The sequence below is a fragment of the Hibiscus syriacus genome, unplaced genomic scaffold, assembly GCF_006381635.1.
Source record: "Hibiscus syriacus cultivar Baekdansim isolate YM2019G1 unplaced genomic scaffold, ASM638163v2 tig00110503_pilon, whole genome shotgun sequence".
NCBI classification, from domain to species: domain Eukaryota; kingdom Viridiplantae; phylum Streptophyta; class Magnoliopsida; order Malvales; family Malvaceae; genus Hibiscus; species Hibiscus syriacus.
Genome location: NW_024062764.1, coordinates 2,344,382 through 2,370,911, shown reverse-complemented (window position 1 = coordinate 2,370,911; position 26,530 = coordinate 2,344,382). Strand labels below are relative to the sequence as shown.

The following is a 26,530-nucleotide window of genomic DNA, read 5'->3' as shown; positions in this document are numbered from 1 at the left end:
TAGTACTTGCATGACAAGTCACGCAACGCAACGAAAAGAGGATCAAATATATGATCTTGGATGCAGCTGGCATGCATGCGTGCTTAGGAGAGAAAACATAAACCAAAAGAGTTAAAAAGCAGTTCTCACATCTCAGGTCATTAATTAAATGCTCCAAATATGGCTTACAAATGTGCTAATGTAGTACCAAAAGTTCTCTAAAGCTGTTTTAAAACTCGTAGGAAAATATGAAAAAGAAAAAGCATTTACCAAATCAAATAGCTGAGCATAACACTCTAAAAGCCTCACTTGTCTTATTTCTCAGCCTCAGCTGCCTTCTTCAATCTGGCACCAATATGGCGCTCATTCATTCGTTCAACACGAAGCTTGTTGTAGGCCTTGAATGACTTCATCTCCTCGGTGACCTTCACCAGCTCAACAGAAGGCTTCTCACGAGAAATAGGCATGTATGATCCATGGACTTGGGTTGCAGTTGCAAGCTCCTTGGCAGTAGAATCACCAGCCTACTCGGAACAAACAACATTTAAGAACACCAAACAAGTTCAAGGATCGATCCCACAATGCAGAAAGAACCAACGATTTTACGGGAAGACAACGAGCTTGGCCTTGTAAGTCTTGAGCCTCTGAACATTGGTTTGAAGACCTTGAAGAGATCGGTTCTTACGACAGTGATCGACTGCAATACCAATGGTAGGTGCAAGCTTCTTCGAAATACCAGCAGCCTGATCGGCGAAGAGGGTTTACAAACGGCACATTCAATAAATCCATACAGAAACAATATCAAAACGAGCAATTCTTAATTAAACAAAACAGCTACACACACCCATTTATAAGCTAATAAAGACCGCCAATAAGATTCATTGTTCTAGGTAGCCAACAAGGATGTTAATGATATCTAAACTAGACTGAATAGAAAGCCCTAAATCCATATAAGATTAAATAGAAGAACCCTAAAACAAGAGAAAATAGAATAGCACACTTTAAGCTCTTCAAGAATGAAACCCTTGCCAGCTCTCAACTTCATGTTGTACTTCAAAGTCTGGCCATGGACAATGGGACGTAGAGGTCCAGAAGTAGGCCTTGGGAAGTTCCTTACAGCCTTCTTTTGCCTTGCTGCAAATCGCAAAACCCCCATTTTCAAATCAAAAGCATTAAAATGAGGTAACAAAAAGGGATAAAGATAAAAACCCAGAGTAGATTAGCTCACCGATTCTTCTTCTGGTCTTTCTTGCAGGCTGATTGAACCATGTTTTCACATAGTTCTGCCAATGCTTCTTGAAATGGCCATTCGGTATAACATTGTTATGCTTAACCATGGCTGAAGATACTAATTTTTTACCCATTTTATTTATTTATTTATTTATTATTATTAAAATTATTATTATTATTAAATATTATTATATATTATATTATTATTAAATAATTATTACAGGCCCATTTACAAATCCTGAAGCCCAAAGAAATGCAAACCCAACCCAGTTGAGAAATCCTAACCCTTCTAGGGTTTCCCCAAGCTGCCAGCCACCGTTGGGAAGATGAGCAGCCACTTTATCCTTTGATGCCAGGTGGTCCAACCGACGCTACCGACGTTTCCACTGCCAGGTGCTTCAACTACAACGCCGCCGTCCTCAACAGCTACCACGACGCCCGTCGAAGCCCCCAGAAGAGTCATTCCAGCCGTCCACGCGTCCCATTCTTCCGTGAGTCACCACAAGTTCGGTGACTCACCAAAGTTTACTCCTTTAACCAGTATAAAGCCATCACCGTGGTGGCCTATAAAAATGGCCACCATACCTGCGAAAAAAAAAGAAAAAGGGAGCGACCGAGAGATACAGAGCAAAACAGAAGAAAAAAAAAACCAAACACAGAAAAAAAGAGGAACCACCAACAACAGACAGCAACAAGAACACGAACCCACAGCAGCCAATATAACAGAAAGAGAAGAATAGAAGAGAGAGCTTACTCTGTCATTAGAGGCTTTCGAAACGTCGCCGGAAACCTTCGAACTTCGAAGGTAAAATCCTACATCTAGGAAATTCTAAGGGCTTTTAAGATAAATAGAGGTCGTATTCGACCTTAGGAAAATGAAGATCTACATTTTGGTGTATTTTGAGTTTTTCGGCCACCGTGAACGGTGGCCGACGGCGGCGGTTATCGCCGGAGCAAGGCGGCCGGTGAGTGGCCAGTTCTCTCCCCCGGTGGATGATTTTAGAGAGAAGGGGGAGAAATTCTCTCCTAAGAGAGAGATAAAAGAAAGAAAATGAAAAGCTTTTGCCCTTAAGGGCCGGTTATAGGGTTTTTATTCCCTCATCAAAACGACGTCGTTTCGATGAGGGTGTATGCGTAATTTCGCGCATGGTAAAATCATTTACTAAGCCATCTCAGTTTGTAACTTTTACGTTTTAGTCACTGGAATGATTTTCTGGACATTTTAATTTTTTCTTCGAATTTTATTTTATCGTATTTTAGTCCATACTAGTATATATATATTTTAGATTAAATACTAGATTTAGTCCCTCATGTTTTGATAAATTTCAGTTTAAATTCTCAATAATTAATAAGGCTAAATTACATTATTAGCACTTATATTTTTTTTGAGTTAAAGCTTTTAATTTTAATTAAGTTTTATTTTAATCACATATTAGTAATTAGGGGCTAATTACACTATTAGTAATTATAATTTTATAATAATTTGAATTATGTTCATTAATTTTTGATATTTTACATTTTATTCCTATTGTTTTAATTTTTATTTGTTTTAGTCACTTTTAAATTGCAATTTTAATTTTTTATTACACTATATGTTCCAATACTTTAAATTATAGTTACTTATATACCTTTCCTTAAATCACGTATTAATTTTAAAATAGTTGTAGTTGAAAAAGTGCTTTTGTTTTATTATAAGACTTTTGATGTTAATTAAATGGAAAAGTATACTTACCCTCAATCGTGTAAACCAAATCTCTGCTTTTGCATTGAATTATTTTAGCTATATATATAGGGCCAATACCATAATTAGTCCTTAATGTTTTTTTATTTTATAATAGTTCGATAATTTTTATTTTTTTTATTTATACTTTACAATTTAATTTTATATTTTAATTTCTTTTAATCATTATTTATTTGCAATATTTTTTTATTACTTTTATATTTCAATTATTGCTTCAATTATTATTTTATTATTATCTTAGTCATATAAATATATATAATAAATAATATTTATTTATTTTGTTTTTCTATGAAATAAAAATCTTATTTATGAACTATATATGTTTAAATTTTATTCTATTATTATTTTAAGAAAATATTTTAGTTATTTTTTAATGTTGAAGGAAAGAGCTGTCTTAAAGCAACTAGAAGCCCTTTTCTAAATATTTTTAAATAAATAAATATCTTACTATATTAAAATAAAATTTTTAATTGTTTTAATTATTTATTTATTTTTTTAATATCAAAGAAGAGAGCTGTCTTAAGGCACCTAGAAGTCCTTTTCTTATATTTCTAAATAAATAAATTTTTTATTTATAAATATATAAATTAATATATATTTTTCATAATTATAATTTTAAAATAATAGGATTATAAATTAAATATATTTTGAATTCTTAAATTTCTAATAATAGAGACAATGTATAATTAAAAAGTACCAATTTTGGGCGTTGTAGGGGTGCTAATCCTTCCCTAAACGTAACCGACCACGAATCTCTTTTTATCATTAAAAATAATGAATTTTTGGTTAAAACGTAGATCAGTTTATCTTTTATTCGATGTTTTCTGAAAAACTCTTTTAAAGGATGATTTTTAGGTATTTGACCTACCTGATCCAAAAGGCCGATGGCGACTCCCAAATTATTTAAAAAAAACCATTTATTCACATCACTTTTCCCGCCAAGTAAGTACAAAATTCGTGCCCGGGCGAAAACCGGTTACGACAGCTTAACGACTCCGCTGGGGACTTTCAAGCTTTTAAAATCAATTATAAATTGTCTCTATTAATTATAAATTAAAAAAATTATATATTTAATTTATAATTCTTTCTTTTCAAATTTTTATATATACTTATTATTTTATAGTATTTATATTAATATTTCATTTTACTTGCAAGTATTTTATTTCATTATTTATTCTTCTGTCAGAAGTTTGAACATTTCTCCTCACACACAACACTTGCATTGCATAACATAAAAGCTCTATAATTGAGTTTGTCCCTTTTAAGTGGGAGTGAAAGCGACGTCTTCGTGAGAATTTATTCTCCGTGTCAGACCTAGCAAGTAATTTTCGGGGTTCATATGCTATATCTTCGTGAGAATTTATTCTCCGTGTCAGGCATAGAGAAGTGTATCCCCTCGAATTGAACTCGATCCACTTAAGTTTGTAATGGACTAGGATTGAGGATTGACAGCCCAAGGGGGCATCAACAAAGACAGTCGAGTACCTTTACTCCTAGAACTGAAACTCTGCATATAATAAACCCTAGAAATTCACCTAATCTAAGACAGTACTGAACCTCTATTCATAGGTATACACAAAGGAGAAATAAGCTCTAGCTTTTAATTTATTTAATTTTTTTATTATTTTTTTCTCTCTGAATAAATGCATATGAACTAGAAATCATGCAGTTAGGTTAATTTTTCCAAACAAAGCATGGAACTAGAAAGCATGAGGTTAGGATACATTATATACCTTGATAGATAGAATCTTTCTTGGTATTAACCAATTTGTTTTTTCCCTTCCCATTTTTATAACATTTTGTTTTGCTCTAACTTGTTTATATTGATTTCTTTCATTTGCATTTAATGATCATCGCATAACCAAAAGGTGTTGACTTGAAAGACTGTTCATCAAATTGGAAAGAAATCATAAATGGACAAAAAGTTTTATGGTCAAACAAAATATGATGCGGCCAAGGGAAGACATCCTGAGGAAACTCCGAGGATGAAAGCGAGCAATGCGCACAGAGATCCTGTTATATTAATACCAAAAGTACTCCACAAAGATTCTGCCAGATTAATACCAAAAGCAGTCTATGGTAAGAGCATCAGTCAGGGCATTCAGAGTGGAGGAAGTTTTTATGAAACTCAAGCATGTTATTTGAAGGACTTGAATGACCAAAATAAGAAATTGAACACATAAATGAAAACTATGCATGAATATTTTCAGAAAATCAGTCAAACCTTTCAAAATACTGGCCTAGGAAGTACCCCAGAAGAGTGGATCACATGGGTCACCAAGCTGAAAAAGAACTACAACATATATGAAGATCTTGTTCAAGAACTTCTTGGACAGAAAGGTTCTCTTACAAGGGAAAATGAGCAACTCCGAGAAGTGACACAGAAGATGAAAGAGAATGTCATAGAAGAAGTTGCAGTCCAGACAAGCAATATGGTTCTTAAATGATAGATTTAGTTGATTTTACAAGGAGATGAAGCAGACTGAAGACTCCACTTTTTGAGCATGAATGGAAACTAATTGGGCTTTGGAAAAGTTAGGAGTAAAAGATATCCTTATATGTAAAGTTTTGTTTGATGTACCGAAACTTTTGTGTTCAATAAAATCTGTTCTAAGATGATCACTCTTGAGTAAACACCTTTTCATACATGCATTTGCATTTTGCATCTTTGCATTTTTCATTGTGCATTTATACGCTTATATTTGCTTTTGTACTATACAATTTGCATTGTTACATTCACATATTTACATTTGCATTTTTTTACATTTGCATATTTCCATAATTACATTTTATTTCAAATTATTTTACATACATTCAATCATGACAACGTGGAATAATTCGTGGAGAATTCCATGACAGAATCAAAGTGGAGTTAACTTGGTCTTCCTAAAGAAGGATAATAGCCATGAATGAGATTTTAGCAAGGGTTGGTAGAATTGAGAAACTACAAGAGCAATTTATCGAGACACAACAAAAGATGACTGATCAAGTGAAAAAACTCCAGAATGATTCAAAGGAACAACTGACCAAATTGATGGACCTGATGAATATTGTAATCCATGGAGAGAAACCCTTAGAGGATCCTGTTGTGAAAGATTTGAATGGGATTATGAATGATGTAGCTGATACAATGGAAACAAATGACCAAAATTTTGCCGGGGAATGTGGAAATTCGATAAATCTCCAAAAATCAGGTATGACCCCAGATAATGCGACAAAGATCAAGTTGAAGAGAAGCATGGAAAAAATTCCAGTACCATTGAAGAAAGCTAAACAAAGCAAACAGTCACAAGGTCTTCAAGAAAGCAGAGTAAACAATTGTAATATGACAGTGATGTCAGAGGAAATTCTACCCAAGTTTCCTTCAGTTTCATGCAACAAGTTATATATTGAGTTACTCAAAGCTCAGATTATTACTCCATGTCGAGCTAAGCCTTTGTTGTTTCCATACCCGAGTTGGTATAATGAGAAACTCTCTTGTGATTATCACACTGGAGCCCAAGGACACTCCATTGAAAAATGTGGTCGCTTCAAACAACGAGTTCAAGACCTTTTGGTACAGGGAATCATAGAATTGGATGACCAGTCTGTTTTGGTCAAACAATCGAGAATTAAACATCAAAATGGAGTTGGTAGTATCAAAACAAATAAAGTACATGACGCAGAAAATGAAGAAAACAAAGTACTTGAGCCAAAGATAAAACGTTCAATTCTCAATACTTCTCTGATTTTAAATGATAAAAAAGTAAAAGGAGAGGTAATTCGAGACTGGCCCACAGGTTTAAGAATGAATATGAAAAATGAAACTCTAAAAAAACCTCAAACGCATGTATCAAATTTTCTGAAGACCAGTGAAAAGAGTCTGGATACAAAGAGTCTGGTGAATATTACTCCAATTACATCCACAATATGTGTTCAGAATCAGTACAAGGCTGTCATCCTTAGTAAAAGTTTTTCTGAATCCAAAAATGAGCTCAATTACCAGCCAGAGAAGAAAAAGATGATGATGGAAACTGCTCAGAATAAAGTAAAGAGTTATGTATCTGAAGGCTTACCTAAAGAAGTTGACAAAAGATAAACCAGAAATGGGGGGCAAATGAGGAAAATCTTAGGCCAATTACACACCCAACATTATTGGAATGATGGGGTAGGCTAAATAAACAAGTGGAAGTTGTTATCTACCACTATAGTACTTTTCTATTTTCAGCATCCTGTTTAAACTTGTTTTTTGTTCCTTTCTCCGCCTTTTGTGCAATAAATAAATTTGTGTTGCTTATTAAGGTTATGAGCATTCAGTCAATTTTTCAATCTTGCAGTTCTTTGAATATCAACTGGATTAAAATGCTCTTCATGATTAGAGTTATAATCTTTGACAGAATATCAGGATTGAAAACCAGAAAAACAAGGACCATTGACCTTACCTCAGAAGAAATACACCCAAACACTATCCTATTACAAATATGAGATAACCTACTCCTATTGAAAGGAATTACAAAAAGGCTTGGTATTTATATATAGGAGCGTACAACATGGGGCATCATTGGTGTATTACATTACAAAACTTACTAGAGTATTTTTCTATTATTGACATTCGATGATGAACATAATTTTTACAAATAGGTAAATCTAGTTTAAGTCAGTTGCTTGAGAATTGAACTCTAACAAAGAGATTTTCTGAATTCCACCAAAACACTTAGACTATAACATGTTCTTCTTAACAAGCTTAAGAAATTGGATTTGGATAGCCATGTTATATTATTATATACAATAAAGCTTGAATTGTCCCACTAGAGCAAATGGTTAATCACCCCGGCTTTATGGATAATATTCAGCCAACCCATTATATTATTATATATAATAAAGCTGTCCCTCTAGAGCAATTGGTTAATAGCCCCGGCTTTATGGATAAGTTTCAATTAACCTGATAAAGGTGATTATATTACTATATACAATAAAGCTGAATTCAGCTAGCCAAAGTGGCAAATGTGTTAACAAATGGACTAAGGGAGTTACAAAACACCTGTTATAGTCGACTTCACACAAGCACTCAGAAATTTCATTTTTAGACCGATATTTTTGCACTACTTTGATTATATGAGTCTAAATGAAAGATTCCAGAGAATTGAAATAGAAGGATTCTAGAAGGTCTAGTGATTGACAATCCTATTTGCGTCATTTTGTACGCATCCGGTTAAAATACCAAGTTCTCAAAGTGAGACATGTGACAAAGTTCACAAAGAGTGAGAGATGAGTGACATCTTAAATAGATGTAACCATAGAAAATAGGAAGGCCATCCTGAAACCAAACCAAATCTTGATACTTGTCAAAGAATTATAATTCTCAAACATTACAGAGTTGTTGATTCTTTTGATATTCTTTGAATTCATGCTTATGATTTGATTTTATTGTGAACCTGAGAAGGGCATTACTTTTCAAAATTCTTTCATTCTTCAATAAAGAAAGGAGAAAAACATTTTTAAACAGGACAGTCTCAAATGAGGAAGGTCCTTGAAACAACTGTTGCTTATTCTACCTCTGTTGTAGAAAAAGAATGAACGAGGCCAGAATAATGAAGCACTTCACATTTTTAAAGGCAAGTGGTCCAAGAAGCCAGAAAGTCTGGAGAATTGAACTTGTGACACTCTCCTATAACATTATTAGTAGCTCATCAAGAAAGATTATCGTTTATCCCATGCTGAGGACGATAAGCATCACCAGACAAATTATTTTCCCCAGCCATCAATTCATGTTCTCTAGAAGATTACATCATAGAACCATGAACAAGTCACTACCTGCACTCTGGTTATACCGTGATGTTGGCTCAAGTCTTGATACATCATTGCTACTTCTTCTATGCCGATCACTTTCTTTGTCAAGATGATATCCATTATGTCCTTCAGAAGATTGCTGAATTTGAATTTAAGGACTTATGGCACAGAATAAGACATTGGAACAAATTCTACATTTTTATGCCGTACAGGATTCCAAAAGTTGAGATAACCAGTTTTACCATCAACTAAACCTTTCCATGGTTAGGGAAGAGTATGATATGGCAGTGTGTATTTTGGAGCAGCAGAAGAGATAGTTGTCGTAGCAGTCATTGCAAGAAAATGCACCAACAAAAATCTTCTATTTCATCCTGATGATGTTTATTTCTTCCAGTAAGGTTGTTACGCTGGATGCCACCGACAACAAGGTCGAATTCGACAAATCTACTCATCAATTGCTCCAACTGATCATAATTCAGTTCTTACACATCTGTTTTCAAAGATATGCCAAGACAATAGAAGGCAATCTCTGCATCACTGATTCCAGAGAAAAGAGACAGGACATTGATATCCTAGGGGAACATGTTTCTAACAGATCCTCCTCCTCGTGTATGGTTTTTAGGGAAACCTAGAAGCATTTCCACCTCATCAGATTCAAGTGGAACAATTTTATTCTTTTCAACCCATACCAGATTCCATTTTGAGCACTCATCAAGAACATACTTCTGGACACTCGAATGTGGCTCATTGTCATAAGCTTTAAGAGCCTTACAGGTCCTTTCTGTCAATTTAGCACTTCCTGTACATGTTTATAAACAGTTCAACTTTGTTCTTGGATCCCAGGAAGGCCATCATTTCTTTGTCAATGGAAAAACATCAGCACATGGAGGAAGCATAATAAGAGAAAATCTGTTATCAATTGACAGAATTATGAATATAGCCCTTTTCAGTGTAGTAGCATGAAAATGTTTCGAATCTATAAATTCTGGCTCAACATCGAATAAGTACTATGATATTCCAGTCCAAACATTAATTGGAGCAAGTGCCATGTGCTCATAGTAGAAATAAGAAGACCCAATAGCATCTTCTGGAAGTGTTCTTTGAGTTATCTGATCTGGTTTGGTATGAACCCCAAAAATCAATCATTGGATTTGAAAGATGAATGCGCTCATAGTAGAAATAAGAAGACCCAATAGCATCTTCTGGAAATGTCCTTTGAGTTATCTGATCTGATTTGGTATGAACCCTAAAAACCAATCATTGGATTTGAAAGATGAATTTGTCATAGTAGAAATAAGAAGACCCAATAGCATCTTCTGGAAGTGTTCTTTGAGTTATCTGATCTGGTTTGGTATGAACCCAAAAAACCAATCATTGGATTTGAAAGATGAATTTGCTCATAGTAGAAATAAGAAGACCCAATAGCATCTTCTGGAAGTGTTCTTTGAGTTATCTGATCTGGTTTGGTATGAACCCAAAAAACCAATCATTAGATTTGAAAGATGAATTTGCTCATGGTAGAAATAAGGAGGCCCAATAGCATCTTCTGGAAGTGTTCTTTGAGTTATCTGATCTGGTTCGGTAGAAACCACAGAACCAATCATTGGAATTAAAAGATGAACTGCACGATCGTCTTCATTAAGAAGCTTCTTCTCAAGCTTCTTCTGCTTATTCCTTTCCCAAAAATCATAGCTCGAGTTTTGCCTTTTCTTGTAATTGGGATCATTACATAATGGCTTCCTATCTTCTACCGGAAGAAGTGTGTCAGTAGCCTTAACCAGTTGATCAGCACATATAAAATCTGTCAATTCTGCAATTGATGAATCTGAACCACATCTCTTCATGGCTATTGAAGCCTCAGCCTCTGAGAATCCCATTTTTGTCAAGTATAACATTTTACTCTCCTCATCAGAATTAGAATCCAGGATTTCCTCGATATCAGAAGAACTATCAATATCTGTGAAATCATCCTGAAAGATCGCTTCATAATCAGATGAGTTGTTATCAGAATCAACATGTTGCATAGGTGTGGATTTTTGAAGAGCCTGTATCACTGTATATGTAGTCTTGTATTGCATCAGATTACTGTTTGCAGAAATTGGTTTCTTTCCCACAGAAAAGTATATTTCAGAGATGGCCTTCACTGAAAGATGATAAGCCACTACCAAGCTATTTTTACTTCATTGTCTGACTAAATCCCTCCAGATACAGAAAATGGTCACCTCATTCAGAAGACACATATTTCAGACGTTTCTGTCAGAATGATTGAATACTTCTTAAGTTTGTGACAACATAAAGAAAATTTCAGTTACTTGACAATACTACTGTTTAGTGACACCAGAATGAGAGTATTCAACATAAACAGATTTGGGGCATGAATAAAGCCACAATAGTTCATTGTCAAAATTGGACCTCGTGGGGATCATGATATTTTAGTTAAACAGACATTGAGAGTGAATCAGAAGCAGAATATTGAGGCATCTTGAAAGCCCATTTCAAACAGAAATAGAATATTGGGGCATTTTGAAGGCTCACGTCAGTATGAATATTTGGGCATTTTTGAAGGCTCATCTCAACAAGAAGTAATGTTGAGCACACTTTTAACATCTGTATCAGCAAATGTTGGGGCATTTTAAAGGTTCCTTCAAACAGATCCATGTGGGGCATTTTGAAGGCTCAGATTAACAAGAAACAAATGTTGGGGCATGCTGAAAACCCTTTTCAATCAGAATCAGGAATGTTGATGTATCTTGAATATTTATATCAGCAAAATGCTGGGACATGCTGAAGGCCCATATCATCATGTGTTAAATACCATTGATTTAAGAAAATATTTCCAATAAGATAGAAATATATGAAGAATGAAAATGGTGAAAAAGTAACAGTCGAGCTAACCATACATAATTGCTTCGTTCATCAGGCAGTTGCATTAGGGTCCTGTTGTTGAATAAATATCTATTCAGCAAGTATGGTTTCAAATACCCAATCTTCTTAAACCATGTGTCACATGAAAGTGTGTTCTTTGTTAAGCTACATCATGGTTGTATGAATAAAGATGGTCCCTTTGTAGACCATTCGATCCAAGGATTATTTCCTCGAGACCTCGAAATCTGAATTTGGCCTTTTGTGTCGGTAATAATTGAAAATATTTCTTTGAGATTCTTGTCAGTTAGTTTCAACCATACTGTTGAGGTTACAAAGCTGTTTTTTATATCAGTTTTGTTTACTTGATGACATTGAAGAGAGAAGCTCATGTATACTGCTCTTTCCCGATATTACTGGAGTTATCATTGCCAGCTAGACTGAACCAAGTTTTCATCTATTTGGTTTATCATGTGCGTTTCATCCCCAGCATCAAGAATTCTATGGATATCTTTCCATACATGACTCTTATAGTGGGCGTGTTTCTAATTCCTACAACGCTCATTACAGAAGAAAACGTGATCAGTATTTCATTTGCCCTTGCCCGATATGATATCAAGATTTGTTAGTATCTCCTATTCAATTCGACACCAGCACATTTTGTGAATTTGACCAAATTTTTGGTCATACCAATATCACACTTGAATCCCCATTGAGTTTTGTTCTCAAATGGTCTTGTAACATCATACAAAAACTTTGAACACCATGCAAAGAGATTCAATGATTGAGAAATCTTGGCATAATCCACAAAAAAGGATGAATGTGTTGTCAAATGCTTTACGAACATCTGAGCAGAAGCCACAGAAAAGGATGAAGGTGTTGTCAAGTGTTTTACATCTCGACAGAAACCACAGGAAAAGATGAATGTATTGTCAAATATTTTACGAACCAGTGATTATGGTGCTGAACCAATGTTGCAATCATATGGTTTCCATTTATTGATCCAAGATGAAGTTTGTATTCTTCAACTTCAAGATTAGAAGTGAGATACAAGATGAAGATTTCTTTCCACAGAAGGAGAACTAAAATTTTAAACAAGAAACTAGTAGTACCAACTAAGGTTAAACGACATGTTGTTGTTAAGCATCTCGATATGATATGGTCCAAGTTGCCTTATTCGAGATCTGATTACATATGGAAACATGAAAGGAATTGGAATAAATCTTCCTTGTGATGTGTTTCAAGAGTTAAAACAGAACAAACTCTACTCTCCCAATTGATTTTTGCTGAGTCAGGCATATCTACATCTTACCTCTTCAAAGATGATAGATTCTCTTTTCAAAGATGAAAACTTTATAGGATTTCTACACAAGTCCAAACAAATAAAGTTGGTATTATCCAAGACAAAATGGGACATCAAGGTCATAGTTCTGACTACGAGAAGAGTTCCACAAATGAAACAATTCTTTTGAGACTATCATAAAGATACAAGTTGATCAGATGGTTCTTCAGAAATGCAAGCTTGGTAGCATAAGTTGCTACACTGATATCCAGAGGTGACCCTGGCAATAAATGATGAAGTGGAGGAAAACCGAGTTCACCATTTTGAAGTCAAATGAAGATTGCATCAACATTCATGCATCATATTTAGACATTTGCAAAAATAGGTGCATTTTCATTCATTTTATCCATGTGAATTTTGACAGGAGTTTCAAAGATTTTAGCAAAGATTCAAATCCATCACTTGATGGATAAACTTTTCCAGAAAAAGTTCATAATGAGAAGAACTCATCTGAAGAAGGAAGAAGAAATTCATAATGAGAAGAATTTGTTCAACCTTTTGCTCAAATCCATTATTTGATGGATCAGCTTTTCCAGAAAAAGTTCATAATGAGAAGAACTCATCTGAAGAAGGAAGAAGAAATTCATAATGAGAAGAATTTGTTCAACCTTTTGCTCAAATCCATCATTTGATGGATCAGCTTTTCCAGAAAAAGTTCATAATGAGAAGAACTCATCTGAAGAAGGAAGAAGAAATTCATAATGAGAAGAATTTGTTCAACCTTTTGCTCAAATCCATCATTTGATGGATCAGCTTTTCCAGAAAAAGTTCATAATGAGAAGAACTCATCTGAAGAAGGAAGAAGAAATTCATAATGAGAAGAATTTGTTCAACCTTTTGCTCAAATCCATCATTTGATGGATCAGCTTTTCCAGAAAAAGTTCATAATGAGAAGAACTCATCTGAAGAAGGAAGAAGAAGTTCATAATGAGAAGAATTTGTTCAACCTTTTGCTCAAATCCATCATTTGATGGATCAGCTTTTCCAGAAAAAGTTCATAATGAGAAGAACTCATCTGAAGAAGGAAGAAGAAATTCATAATGAGAAGAATTTGTTCAACCTTTTGCTCAAATCCATCATTTAATGGATCAGCTTTTCCAGAAAAAGTTCATAATGAGAAGAATTCATCTGAAGAAGGAATAAGAAATTCATAATGAGAAGAATTTGTTCAACCTTTTGCTCAAATCCATCATTTGATGGATGAACTTTTCCAGAAAAAGTTCATAATGAGAAGAACTCATCTGAAGAAGGAAGAAAAAATTCATAATGAAAAGAATTTGTTCAACCTTTTGCTCAAATCCATCATTTGATGGATCAGCTTTTCCAGAAAAAGTTCATAATGAGAAGAACTAATCTGAAGAAGGAAGAAGAAGTTCATAATGAGAAGAACTTGTTCAACTTTTTGCTTGAATTCATCATTCAATGGATCACCATTTGAAGAAAGAAGAAGAAGTTCATAATGAGAAGAATTTGTTCAACTTTTTGCTCGAATTCATCACTCGATGGATCAACTTTTCCAGAGAGAGTTCATAATGAGAAGAACTCATCTGAAGAAAGAAGAAGAAGTTCATAATGAGAAGAGCTTGTTCAACCTTTTGCATGACTCTATCACAGAATGAGATAAATTGTCATCCCCAGTGGAAAAGTTCATAATGAGAAGAACTAATCCCAAAGAAGAAATTATTCAACATTGCCATTGTAATCAAGTGAAGTCAAATGGATAAAAAAAAATTATTATCTTTTCGTCTTTGCCCTATTCTTGTTAACACAAGAATGAGCAAATAGGGGCAGCTGAAGATACTAATTTTTTACCCATTTTATTTATTTATTTATTTATTTATTATTATTATTATTATTATTAAATATTATTAAATATTATATTATTATTAAATAATTATTACAGGCTCATTTACAAATCCTGAAGCCCAAAGAAATGCAAACCCAACCAGGTTGAGAAATCCTAACCCTTCTAGGGTTTCCCCAAGTTGCCAGCCGCCGTTGGGAAGATGAGCAGCCACTTTATCCTTTGCTGCCAGGTGGTCCAACCGATGCTACCGACGTTTCCACTGCCAGGTGCTTCAACTACAACACCGCCGTCCTCAACAGCTGCCACGACTCTCGTCGAAGCCCCCAGAAGAGTCATTCCAGCCGTCCACGCGTCCCATTCTTCCGTGAGTCACCACAAGTTCGGTGACTCACCAAAGTTTACTCCTTTAACCAGTATAAAGCCATCACCGTGGTGGCCTATAAAAATGGCCACCATACCTGCGAAAAAAAAGAAGAAAAAGGGAGCGACCGAGAGATACCGAGCAAAACAGAAGAAAAAAAACCAAACACAGAAAAAAAGAGGAACCACCAACAACAGACAGCAACAAGAACACGAATCCACAGCAGCCAATATAACAGAAAGAGAAGAATAGAAGAGAGAGCTTACTCTGTCATTAGAGGCTTTCGAAACGTCGCCGGAAACCTTCGAACTTCGAAGGTAAAATCCTAGATCTAGGAAATTCTAAGGGCTTTTAAGATAAATAGAGGTCGTATTCGACCTTAGGAAATGAAGATCTACATTTTGGTGTATTTTGAGTTTTTCGGCCACCGTTCACGGTGGCCGGCGGCGGCGGTTATCATCGGAGCAAGGCGGCCGGTGAGTGGCCAGTTCTCTCCCCCGGTGGATGATTTTAGAGAGAAGGGGGATAAATTCTCTCCTAAGAGAGAGATAAAAGAAAGAAAATGAAAAGCTTTGGCCCTTAAGGGCCGGTTATAGGATTTTTATTCCCTCATCAAAATGACGTCATTTCGATGAGGGTGTATGCGTAATTTCACGCATGGTAAAATCATTTACTAAGCCATCTCAGTTTGTAACTTTTACGTTTTAGTCACTGGAATGATTTTCTGGACATTTTAATTTTTTGTTCGAATTTTATTTTATCATATTTTAGTCCATACCAGTATACATATATTTTAGATTAAATACTAAATTTAGTCCCTCATGTTTTGATAAATTTCAGTTTAAATTCTCAATAATTAATAAGGTTAAATTACATTATTAGCACTTATAATGTTTTTGAGTTAAAGCTTTTAATTTTAATTAAGTTTTATTTTAATCACATATTAGTAATTAGGGGCTAATTACACTATTAGTAATTATAATTTTATAATAATTTGAATTATGTTCATTAATTTTTGATATTTTACATTTTATTCCTATTGTTTTAATTTTTATTTGTTTTAGTCACTTTTAAATTGCAATTTTAATTTTTTATTACACTATAATTTCCAATACTTTAAATTATAGTTACTTATATACATTTCCTTAAATCACGTATTAATTTTAAAATAGTTGTAGTTGAAAAAGTGCTTTTGTTTTATTATAAGGCTTTTGATGTTGATTAAATGGAAAAGTATACTTACCCTCAATCGTGTAAACCAAATCTCTGCTTTTGCATTGAATTATTTTAGCTATATATATAGGGCCAATACCATAATTAGTCCTTAATGTTTTTTTATTTTATAATAGTTCAATAATTTTTATTTTTTATTTTATATACTTTACAATTTAATTTTATAATTTTAATTTCTTTTAATCATTATTTATTTTCAATATTATTTTATTATTACTTTTATATTTCAATTATTGCTTCAATTATTATTTTATTATTATCTTAGTCATATAAATATATATAATAAATAATATTTATTTATTTTGTTTTTCTATGAAATAAAAATCTTATTTATGAACTATATATGTTTAAATTTTATTCTATTATTATTTTAAGAAAATATTTTAGTTATTTTTTAATGTTGAAGGAAAGAGCTGTCTTAAAGCAACTAGAAGCCCTTTTTCTAAATATTTTTAAATAAATAAATATCTTACTATATTAAAATAAATTTTTTAATTGTTTTAATTATTTATTTATTTTTTTAATATCAAAGAAGAGGGTTGTCTTAAGGTACCTAAAAGTCCTTTTCTTATATTTCTAAATAAATAAATATTTTATTTATAAATATATAAATTAATAATAATTTTTCATAAATATAATTTTAAAATAATAGGATTATAAATTAAATATATTTTTAATTCTTAAATTTCTAATAATAGTGACAATGTATAATTAAAAAGTACCAATTTTAGGCGTTGTAGGGGTGCTAATCCTTCCCTAAACGTAACCGACCACGAATCCCTTTTTATCATTAAAAAGAATGAATTTTTGGTTAAAACGCAGATCATTTTATCTTTTAATCGATGTTTTCTGAAAAACTCTTTTAAAGGATGATTTTTAGGTATTCGACCTACCTGATCCAAAAGGCCGATGGCGACTCCCAAATTATTTAAAAAAAACCTTTTATTCACATCACTTTTCCCGTCAAGTAAATACAAAATTCGTGCCCGGGCGAAAACCGGTTACAACAGCTTACCCTTTGATTTTGTGTGAAAACAGAAACAAAATCGTTAAATGATGATATCAACTAGAAAAGAAAATCAGGGGAAAAAGAATCAGAGGAAACGAAAGGGAGAACCTTCAGCTGTGGGGCTAACCGGAGAGACTAATGGAAGAGAGCGGCGCGAAGGAAAATCTTAAGCCCTTATTAGGGTTTTTCTCGATAGTGGTAGGTTTGCCTCTCTATTAAGTGGGCTTAACTGAAACGGAAACCCAAACAAGATTAACTATTAAAATAATATTTAACAACTCGCCTGACAATTAGTTGGGCTTCAAGTAAGGTACGGGTTTTAACTCTACATTTGAAAATAGAGTAAATTAGGTTATAATGATCATCTCGTCTCTATAAAATTCGATATGAATTAATTAATCAATAAATCAAATATTAATAATTAATATTTACCCCGATCCTCGTATCCCTAATTCTATTTCCTAAATAAATTTCATTCAAATGTATGATCTTAGAGTCCAAAATTAAGCCAAAATTAGGAAGGATATTATCTCATGTAAAATTATAAAAAAAGTCATTTTATTAACTGAAATTGTAGCCCTATCAAAATTAACTACCAGAAAAGAACAAAGTAATAATGTAAAAAATTAGTCTCATTGTTTACTAAAATGGTTATTTTGACCTATATTCTTTTCTTAGAGTATTTTGGTCCCCCAACGTTATATTTTAAGACAAAAAGCTCTCTATATACGAATATCAGATATCATTAGTTAACAAAATGGTTAATGCTTTAAAATAGGGGACTTTTTTTTTATCTGAGAGTAACAATCCGAGCAATAATGGAACTTGAGAAAAAGTAAAAGAAAGAATCAAATTATTTATAAATAAAAGTGAATCAAAAGGAAATAAAATATGATTTATATTTGATCTTATGATCGAAATCAGTTGAGGCATGTTGCTACATAATTTCCTTAAGACAGATTTTCAGCCACTCCTTAGTGCTCAGATCTTTTGGTTGTCTACAACAACTTGATGATCAGCTACAGTAGCACAACAGTAAAGATTACAAACTTTCCTTGCCTTTGACTATCACCGGAAAAACTAAGGGAGAAAATAATATTTTCTAAGAATGAGAGAAAATATTTTCAAGAGAAAAAAAACTTCCTAAATTCTGAGATGTGAAAAAATTGAGAGGTTTGCTCAATATCTATAAGGGAATTTTGAGAGAGTTTTACTCCATCTAAATCTCTTTTAATATCTAAGTTTTAAAAATATAATAATATATTTAAAATTTAAAATATTAAATCTGAGAGATTTACTTCAACCAAATATCTTTTAATATCTAAATTTAAACATATAATAATATCTTTTAAATTTAAAATATTAAACAAATATACACTCATTTTATTATTAAAATTAAATATATATTATTCAAATTAAATAAATATTATTTATTTTACAAATGACTCTGAATTTAATATAAATATTAAATCCATCAAAGTAATTCATCCTATTTTCTAACAATCACCCACATTAATGAAATTGATTATTTAATCAAAATATTTGGACTCGATGTAGTGATAGCCTCTATGACCGATAGTTGCATAAGATAGGTAGGTTTCCTACTTTGAACCTTCCCTTGAGAAAGTATATTTACTTTACTGGTTAAATAGTAGACGCGATGTCCTTGAATTGTTCTGTCGTTTGTGTAAACGATTACATACTTCACACAACTACCCCTCTGACAAGAATTTAGTTCTCATTGGTATGTCCCTAAAGCCATGGACATCACCTGGTTCTACAAGAGTTTGAAAAAACTATGCCATATAGTCTCCTTGAAGCGGCTCTACTTCATTCTCACATAGGTAACTTATGTTGCTCGGCTCACTGTAGCACACAATTTTCATTAAAAGCTTAGCTTAGCCTATACCATTTTGATCATTATTTACATCATATGAATGGACTTAGGATAAGAAACATTCACAGTGACCATACACGGGTTATGCAATTAGGTTGTCCCTTTTAACTTAGATCTTGGGATCTCCAGTCAATAAGGTAGGGTTTTCCTTCACACGACACCTTAAATTTCATGGGTTTTACTCTCATTCCTTTAGATGTTTTCTCAAATTAATCTTGATTTAATCCTTTGGTTAGCGGATCCACGATGTTATCATTTGATTTTACATAATCAATAGAGGTAACTCTATTTGAGAACAATTGTCTAATGGTATTGTGTCGACGATGCATATGTCTCGGTTTACCATTATACTTAAAATATGTGCTCTAGCAATTGTTGCTTGGTTGTCACAGTATATGCATACTATGGGCATTGGTTTAAGCCATTCTGGAATATCCTCAAAAAAGTTTCGAAGCCATTATACTTCTTATCCAAATTTATCTAGAGCTACAAACTCAGAGTCCATTGAAGATCTAGTTATAATCGTTTTTCTTGAGGATTTACAAGACACAGCTCCTCCTACTAAAGTGAATACATAACCACTTGTGTCTTTGGCATCCTAATTATCAGATATCCAACTAGCATCGGAGTATCGTTCTAAGACCGCAGAATCTCTGGAATAATGAAACCCATAATCTTAAGTATATCTAAGATATCTCAATATCCTTTTTATCCCTTTCCGCTGATTTTCACTTGGATTGCTCGTGAATCTGATTAAACTGCTCATAGTAAAAGTGATGTCTGGTCTCGTACAACTTATGAGATACATTAAGCTGCCTATGACCCTTGCATATTCCACCTGGTGAACACTTTCACCTTGTTTTTTTAGACAAATGTACTCATGAGTCTATTCGAGTTATAGCCATACCAGAATCATCCTTGTTAAATTTCTCAAGGATATTGTCCATAAAGTGTGATTGTGTTAGAATAAGGCCTTCAAATGACCTTTTAATTTGGATAGCTATAATCGTATCGACCAAATCTTGAATTTAACATGTATTTGGTATGTTTTACCATTTCATTGTTACTCCCAACAATGAGTATGTCATCAAGCATAGAATCATATATCTTATGTTTGTAGTTTTGACATATACACATTTGTCACACTTATTTATCTTGAAGTTGTTTGTCATCATGACTCTATCAAACTTCTCATGCCATTGTTTTGGTGCTTGTTTAAGTTCATACAAAGACTTCACCAACCTACAAACTTTCCTTTATTGACCTAGAACTACATGACTCTCAGTTTGTTCCATGTAAATTTCTTCGTCAATGTTCCAATTAAGGAAATCTGTTTTAACATCCATTTGATGTACTTCTAGATTTCACAAGCGGCAAAGCTTCCCCCCACATGTTCTGTGATAACCCAGAAGTTGCCTAACAAAGCATTCATCATTTCTTTTAAAGTATGATTTTCCTCTCAGATGCTCTATTTGATTGAGGAGAATATGGTGGTGTTACTTTGTGAATAATTCCATTTTGTGAACAAAATTCACCGAATGACTCAACATATTCACCACCACGACCCCTTCTTACCATCTTAATCTTTTTATTAAGTTAGTTTTCAACTTCATGTTAATAGAAAACAAATTTCCCTATAACATCGCTTTTGTTCTTTTAGCAAATACACATAGCAATACTTTTGCTATCATCACTAGAGGTAAAAAAACATTTATTTTTCTTCATTTGTTCCATTATTACGAATTTTAAGAATTTGACCACTAAGATTTTCTTAGTGTCAGCATCTTCCATTTCGTAGTTACGGTTCAATATCATACATAATTCTTTATCCATTTTAAACAATGTACACTTCATAACATGCATCAAATAAGGCTTTGAAAATGTGATTACATCTTAGAAAACCAATTTTCCAAGCTTTGATTTGAGACGTTCAAGAAATAAAGTCAACAATTTATTTCTTTTTACAAGATAAAATCATACTTGATTCTCAAGAATAAATCCAACGATTTAATTTCTTTTATAAAATAGAATCATACAAGACTCTATAAAAATAAATTTAACAATTTATTTTCTTCTACAAGATGAAATCAATCTAGATTTCCAAGAAAATAAATTTGACATTGTATTTCCTTTTACCAAACAAAATCATATAAGATTAATAGGAAAATAAATTCAACAATTTATTTCCTTTTTAAAGTTAGAATCAACACAAGATTCTAAGGAGAAATAAATTTAACAATTTATTTCTCTTTTTCAGTGTTATATCTTCCGAAACAGATATATCAAGGCAACCACATTCTGATTAAGAACAAAAAATAAAAGGAACTAATCCTTTAACTTTGACAAACCAGTATTCAAGAGCCTTTAATTAAACTCTAAATCTATTTGTATCTATAAAATTCTCAAAATAAATTAATAGTACAATGTTTCCAAACACTAGCCATAATTATTATAATAGCTTATAATAATTATAAATATCAAATGATATTCTTTATTCATGCCATATTTAATATTCTATATTAAAAGTCCATGATTAATGCTTATGCATTTTATTATGGTAACAATATTTACCTCATCATCTCCAATAATAGGAGGATCACCTCACAATTGGTAAAATTCACCATGGCCAAATAAAATAACATCTTATGTTATCACATCTTGAAATTCTATCTTTAGAATTGTACAAGCTTCTTGTTGTGGCTTACAACCATCAACACCGTTGAATTTAAATTCAAAGTTTGAGTTAAAATCAACGTTTCAAATCACGAATTAGTTAATCACTGAGATTACCTATTATTCTGTTTAACACAAAATAATTCTAACGATAAACCAAAATTAATTTTTTGATTTATTCAAACAACAGAATTTTAGTCATGAACTAAAATTCTGAAACAAACCAGTAACAGAGTCGTTACTTCCCAAGATTTCTATTAATAGAAATCTTATAATTCTGTTAAGTGACATAATTAAAATCTCAATTGATTTCAAATACGAGATCAAAGATTCCAATAAATAGAAAATTAATTCTCGTTTATTTTAGATTTTGTTATCGGACATAATTAATATTTTGAAACAAAGTCAGTAACCACAATTACTTTTATAACTATTTTTGTTACACATATTTTTCCACAAATTCTAGTAAACCCGTTAAGACGATAGGATAAATCCCAAAACAAATTTGTTTACTATCTCGTTTCTCCCACAATTTCAAATTATCTCGGATCAAGAAAGGTAGAATATGAGAAATAGTTTGTCTTAAGATTGTTATCCGTGAGTAACAATCCAAGACAATAATGGAACTTGAGAAAAAGTAAAAGAAAGAATCAAATTCTTTATAAATAAAAGAGAATCAAAAGGAAATAAAATACTTTTTATATTTGATCTTGTGATTGGAATCAGTTGAGACATGTCACTACACAATTTCCTTAAGATAGATTTTCAGCCACTCCTTGGTGCTAGAGATCTTATGGTCGTCTGTCTCCCAGGATACGACAACTTGATGATCAACTACAGTAGCACAACAGTAAATATCACAAACTTTCCTTGCCTTCGATTATCACTGAAAAAACTAAGGGAGAGAAGAATATTTTCTAAGAAGGAGAGAAAATATTTTCAAGAGAAAGAAAACTTCTTGAATTTTGAAATGTGAAAAAACTGAAAGGTTTGCTCAATATTTATAGGGGAATTTCGAGAGAGTTTTACTTCATCTAAATATCTTTTAATATCTAAATTTAAAAATATAATAATATCTTTTCAATTTAAAATATTAAATCTGAGAGATTTACTCTAACCATATATCTTTTAATATCTAAATTTAAACATATACTAATATCTTTTAAATTTAAAAATTAAACATATACACTCATTTTATTATTCAAATTAAATAAATATTATTTAATTTACAAAGGACTTTGAATTTAATATAAATATTAAACCCATCAATGTAATTCACCCTATCTTCCAATACTTTTATCCTAAAATGAAATGTCGATGGTCAAAATGCTCTAGGAAAAATGATTATTCGGTCGAACTTTAGGAGGAGGTGTGCCCTAAAATGAAACGTTGGGGACAAAAAATTTTAGAAAAAAAAGAATACGAAACAAAATGAACATTTTAATAAACATTGAGACAAATTTTGGTATTATGTCAAGAACAAATCATAAGATTAAATTTTATAGAAGTCCTCGTAATATGTCTTTTTTTATGGGACAAAAATATGAACATTTATCAAAACTTAATTTATTCGAATTGGGTCTAAAATAGACAATAATCTCTCAAACTTATCAAAATTATCATAATAATGGACATAACAAAAATATGAAGTTCAAAATAAACAATTTCATCAAATGAGTCAATTTAATGATTTTTCAAAGTTTAAACAAGAAGTTTGGAGACGTAAGGTGAAGGTTCAAAAGTGACAAACACACTGTAATATAGAGTTTTAGAACTTACGTATGAGTTTCGAAACTTGGTGTAAAGTTTTGAAACTATCAAACTCACTGTAATGCTAACTTACCAAGATTCAAAATTCTATGTATATTTTCTGCAAGTTGATTATCTTAAGCCTCAAGAAACCCCTATTTTATACCTTAATCAACAAGTAACTCCTATACATGAAATTTAAACATACAACATGCATCAAAATCTAAACAAGCAAACCACATACAATCAAATATAACATCATTTGCATATGAATCATTCGAAGTTAAGTCATAATTTCATATCGATTTATCATTAACATATAAATTATTCGAAGTTAAGCCTTCAATTATTAGAATTTAAGCCGAATGTCTTTGTAAAACAATCCTCAAAAAGATCTCTAGTCGATAGAACTACACCTAAAATAAATAATAAGACAAAACGTTTTAAAAACTTCCTCCTACAACAATAATTACATCCCTTTAATCTTTTCACGGAATATTTCATAATTAGAAACTTAAAATATTGCAATTAAAACGGTTTAGATAAGACTTAAATTAACACCGACGAACGAAATCAGAAGGTTTAATCCATTTAATACGTGAAGTTAGATTTAGTATAAAAATATGACATGAATTTGGATATATGGTAATTATATTTTTATTAGATAATGCACATCAAATTTTGATTTAAATATATGTAAAATAAAACAAAATCCATGTTGCATACATATGTAATTACTGGTGCATATATATTTGCCTAGGGTCCCCCCATGTCTTTGAAGGAAAAGCTACCTGCCCCTGGATTATAGTTGTTCAATGAGAACATTTAGGCCTGGTTTTCGTGCTGGGATTGAGGCACCATTTGTTGTTGATATTGCAAATAAGACACATCAACCTGAGGAGCCATTAGGGAATTACCAACATTAACATGGTGTTGTTGCCGTTCTCCGAAACCAAACCTGAGACTCGGTTCACAAAGGTGAGGTCCCGGCACAGGAGGTCCCGCCGCCGAAGCAGTAGGTCCACCAGTGAAATGTTGAACCATGGCTCGGAAATTTTCGATATCCGTGCTCACCAAGGTAGGAGGGGTTCGCCTCGAGGCCCTTGTTCGCCTTCGAACTGGCCTCCCGACGGGTCGACTGTTGGGAATCGAACCGGGAGGACTAGACATTGTATCACAAGATATCAGTTGGTGAGAACTGAGAAGAGAATAAGAGAGTGAAGGTTCAGTGGTATATATTCCATGGAGGCTTCTACGTGGTCAAAACCTAATATCTTAGAGAAAATGAAAGGTTTGAATGTTTCTACCCGGAAGCAGCAAATTGCTTATCAGGATAACGTCACCCATGACCTCTTCTGTGTGGACGTTCACGACTTTATTATATAGTCTTATAATGGATAAACCGAGGGATGTTGGGCAGGGTATTCAATCGGTCGGTTCCGTAAACTGATCAAACTGAATAATTGAAAATCGTTAATCGAATCAAAATTTTTTTGAAAATTTTTAACCGAGTCAATAAAGTTTGATTAATTGTTCGGTTAACCGAATTAACCGAAATTTATGAATAATATATATACATATATTATATATTTAATATTTAATATTTTCAGTTAATTCAATTAATTTAATCGGTTAATTTGCTTAAAACCGACGTTTAAACATTCCTAAGGCTAAATAATATATATAATATATTAAATATTTAAAAGTTCAGTTAATTAGGTTAATTAACCGATTTTGAACTGAATTAACCGATAATCAAAGTTTGAAAAAAAATCTTAATCGATAATCGACCAAATAAAAATTAATCGACTGATTAACTGAAAAACTTCAGTTTGATCGGTTAATTCAGTTAAAACCAAACTTTGAACACCTCTAATGTTGGGTACGATTGTATCTTAAAATTTTTAAGTTCTCATATAATTTAGGGTAGAGTGCACAAATGGTCCTCTAATATAAGTTATTGCTTTGTTGAGTCCCATGGTTATTAAAAGTTACAAAATAGTCCCCAGATTACAAGGTGTCGTTTTGTTGAGTCCTCCGACAATTAAAAATACAAAATGGTTACCTGACTATTCATATATTCCAAACTCTTCCTTTTATAATAAAAAATTGACGGCCTTCTGAGATGAACCTCAACTTGTTGGTTGAAATATGATAAAATTTGATCCCGAAATCATCTTAGTTGAATTTTATGGTTAGAATCTCCGTTTACATTATGTTGTCAAGCCAGTTCTTGAAAAATTATATTGACGACTCAGTGCTTGAGAGCAATAGAGGTAGACATCTTTAAAATATGATTTTATCATATCTCAGTCAGCAAGATAATGCCTAGCTCAGACGAGGGTTATTTTTTAACGAAAAAGAAAGATTTTGGAACATATGAATAATTGGGTAATCATTTTATAACTTTTAATAGTCGAGTGACTCAACAATACAACGTCTTATAACCGGGGAACCATTTTGTAACTTTTAATAGTCATGAGACTCAACAATACAATGTCATATAGTAAGGATCATTTGTATACTTTACCTTATAATTTAGGTATTATATTTTTTTTATTGAGTTTCTAAATTTTTAATATAGCTTCATAATATCATCCATCTATATTATTATCTTTTACACATGCATTTATAATCATTCTTTAACTTTAACATATTTTATTAAATCTTTATTTTTAAAAAAAATATTTATACCAGATTGATACTTGTTAAAAAATTTAAAATTATGTTTCTATTTATTTGTTTGAAATTATAATTTTTGATAGAGAAAATAACCTCAGTGACAAAAAAATGCCTTATAATATACGATTTTAACCAACTTTTTTTGGATTTGCCAAAATGACCAACTAAATCGCAATGCGATCGATAATTCGCAACG

The 26,530-nt window shown here is 32.2% G+C and overlaps 1 protein-coding gene and 1 pseudogene across 1 annotated transcript; both read right to left on the bottom strand.

The window, feature by feature from the left end:
* Nucleotides 1–284: 284 nt before the first annotated feature.
* Nucleotides 285–17,485, bottom strand: LOC120129533 (annotated as a pseudogene).
* A 6,992-nt stretch (nucleotides 17,486–24,477) lies between these two features.
* On the bottom strand, nucleotides 24,478–24,822 carry LOC120129688. Its single transcript, XM_039147136.1, has one exon. It carries the CDS (start codon nucleotides 24,820–24,822, stop codon nucleotides 24,478–24,480), a length of 345 nt encoding a protein of 114 aa, XP_039003067.1.
* Between the last annotated feature and the right edge of the window lie 1,708 nt (nucleotides 24,823–26,530).

What these genes read in the sequence shown, in the direction of transcription:
- LOC120129688 (XM_039147136.1), bottom strand. Translation starts at nt 24,822, where the DNA reads ATGTCTAGTCCTCCCGGTTCGATTCCCAACAGTCGACCCGTCGGGAGG.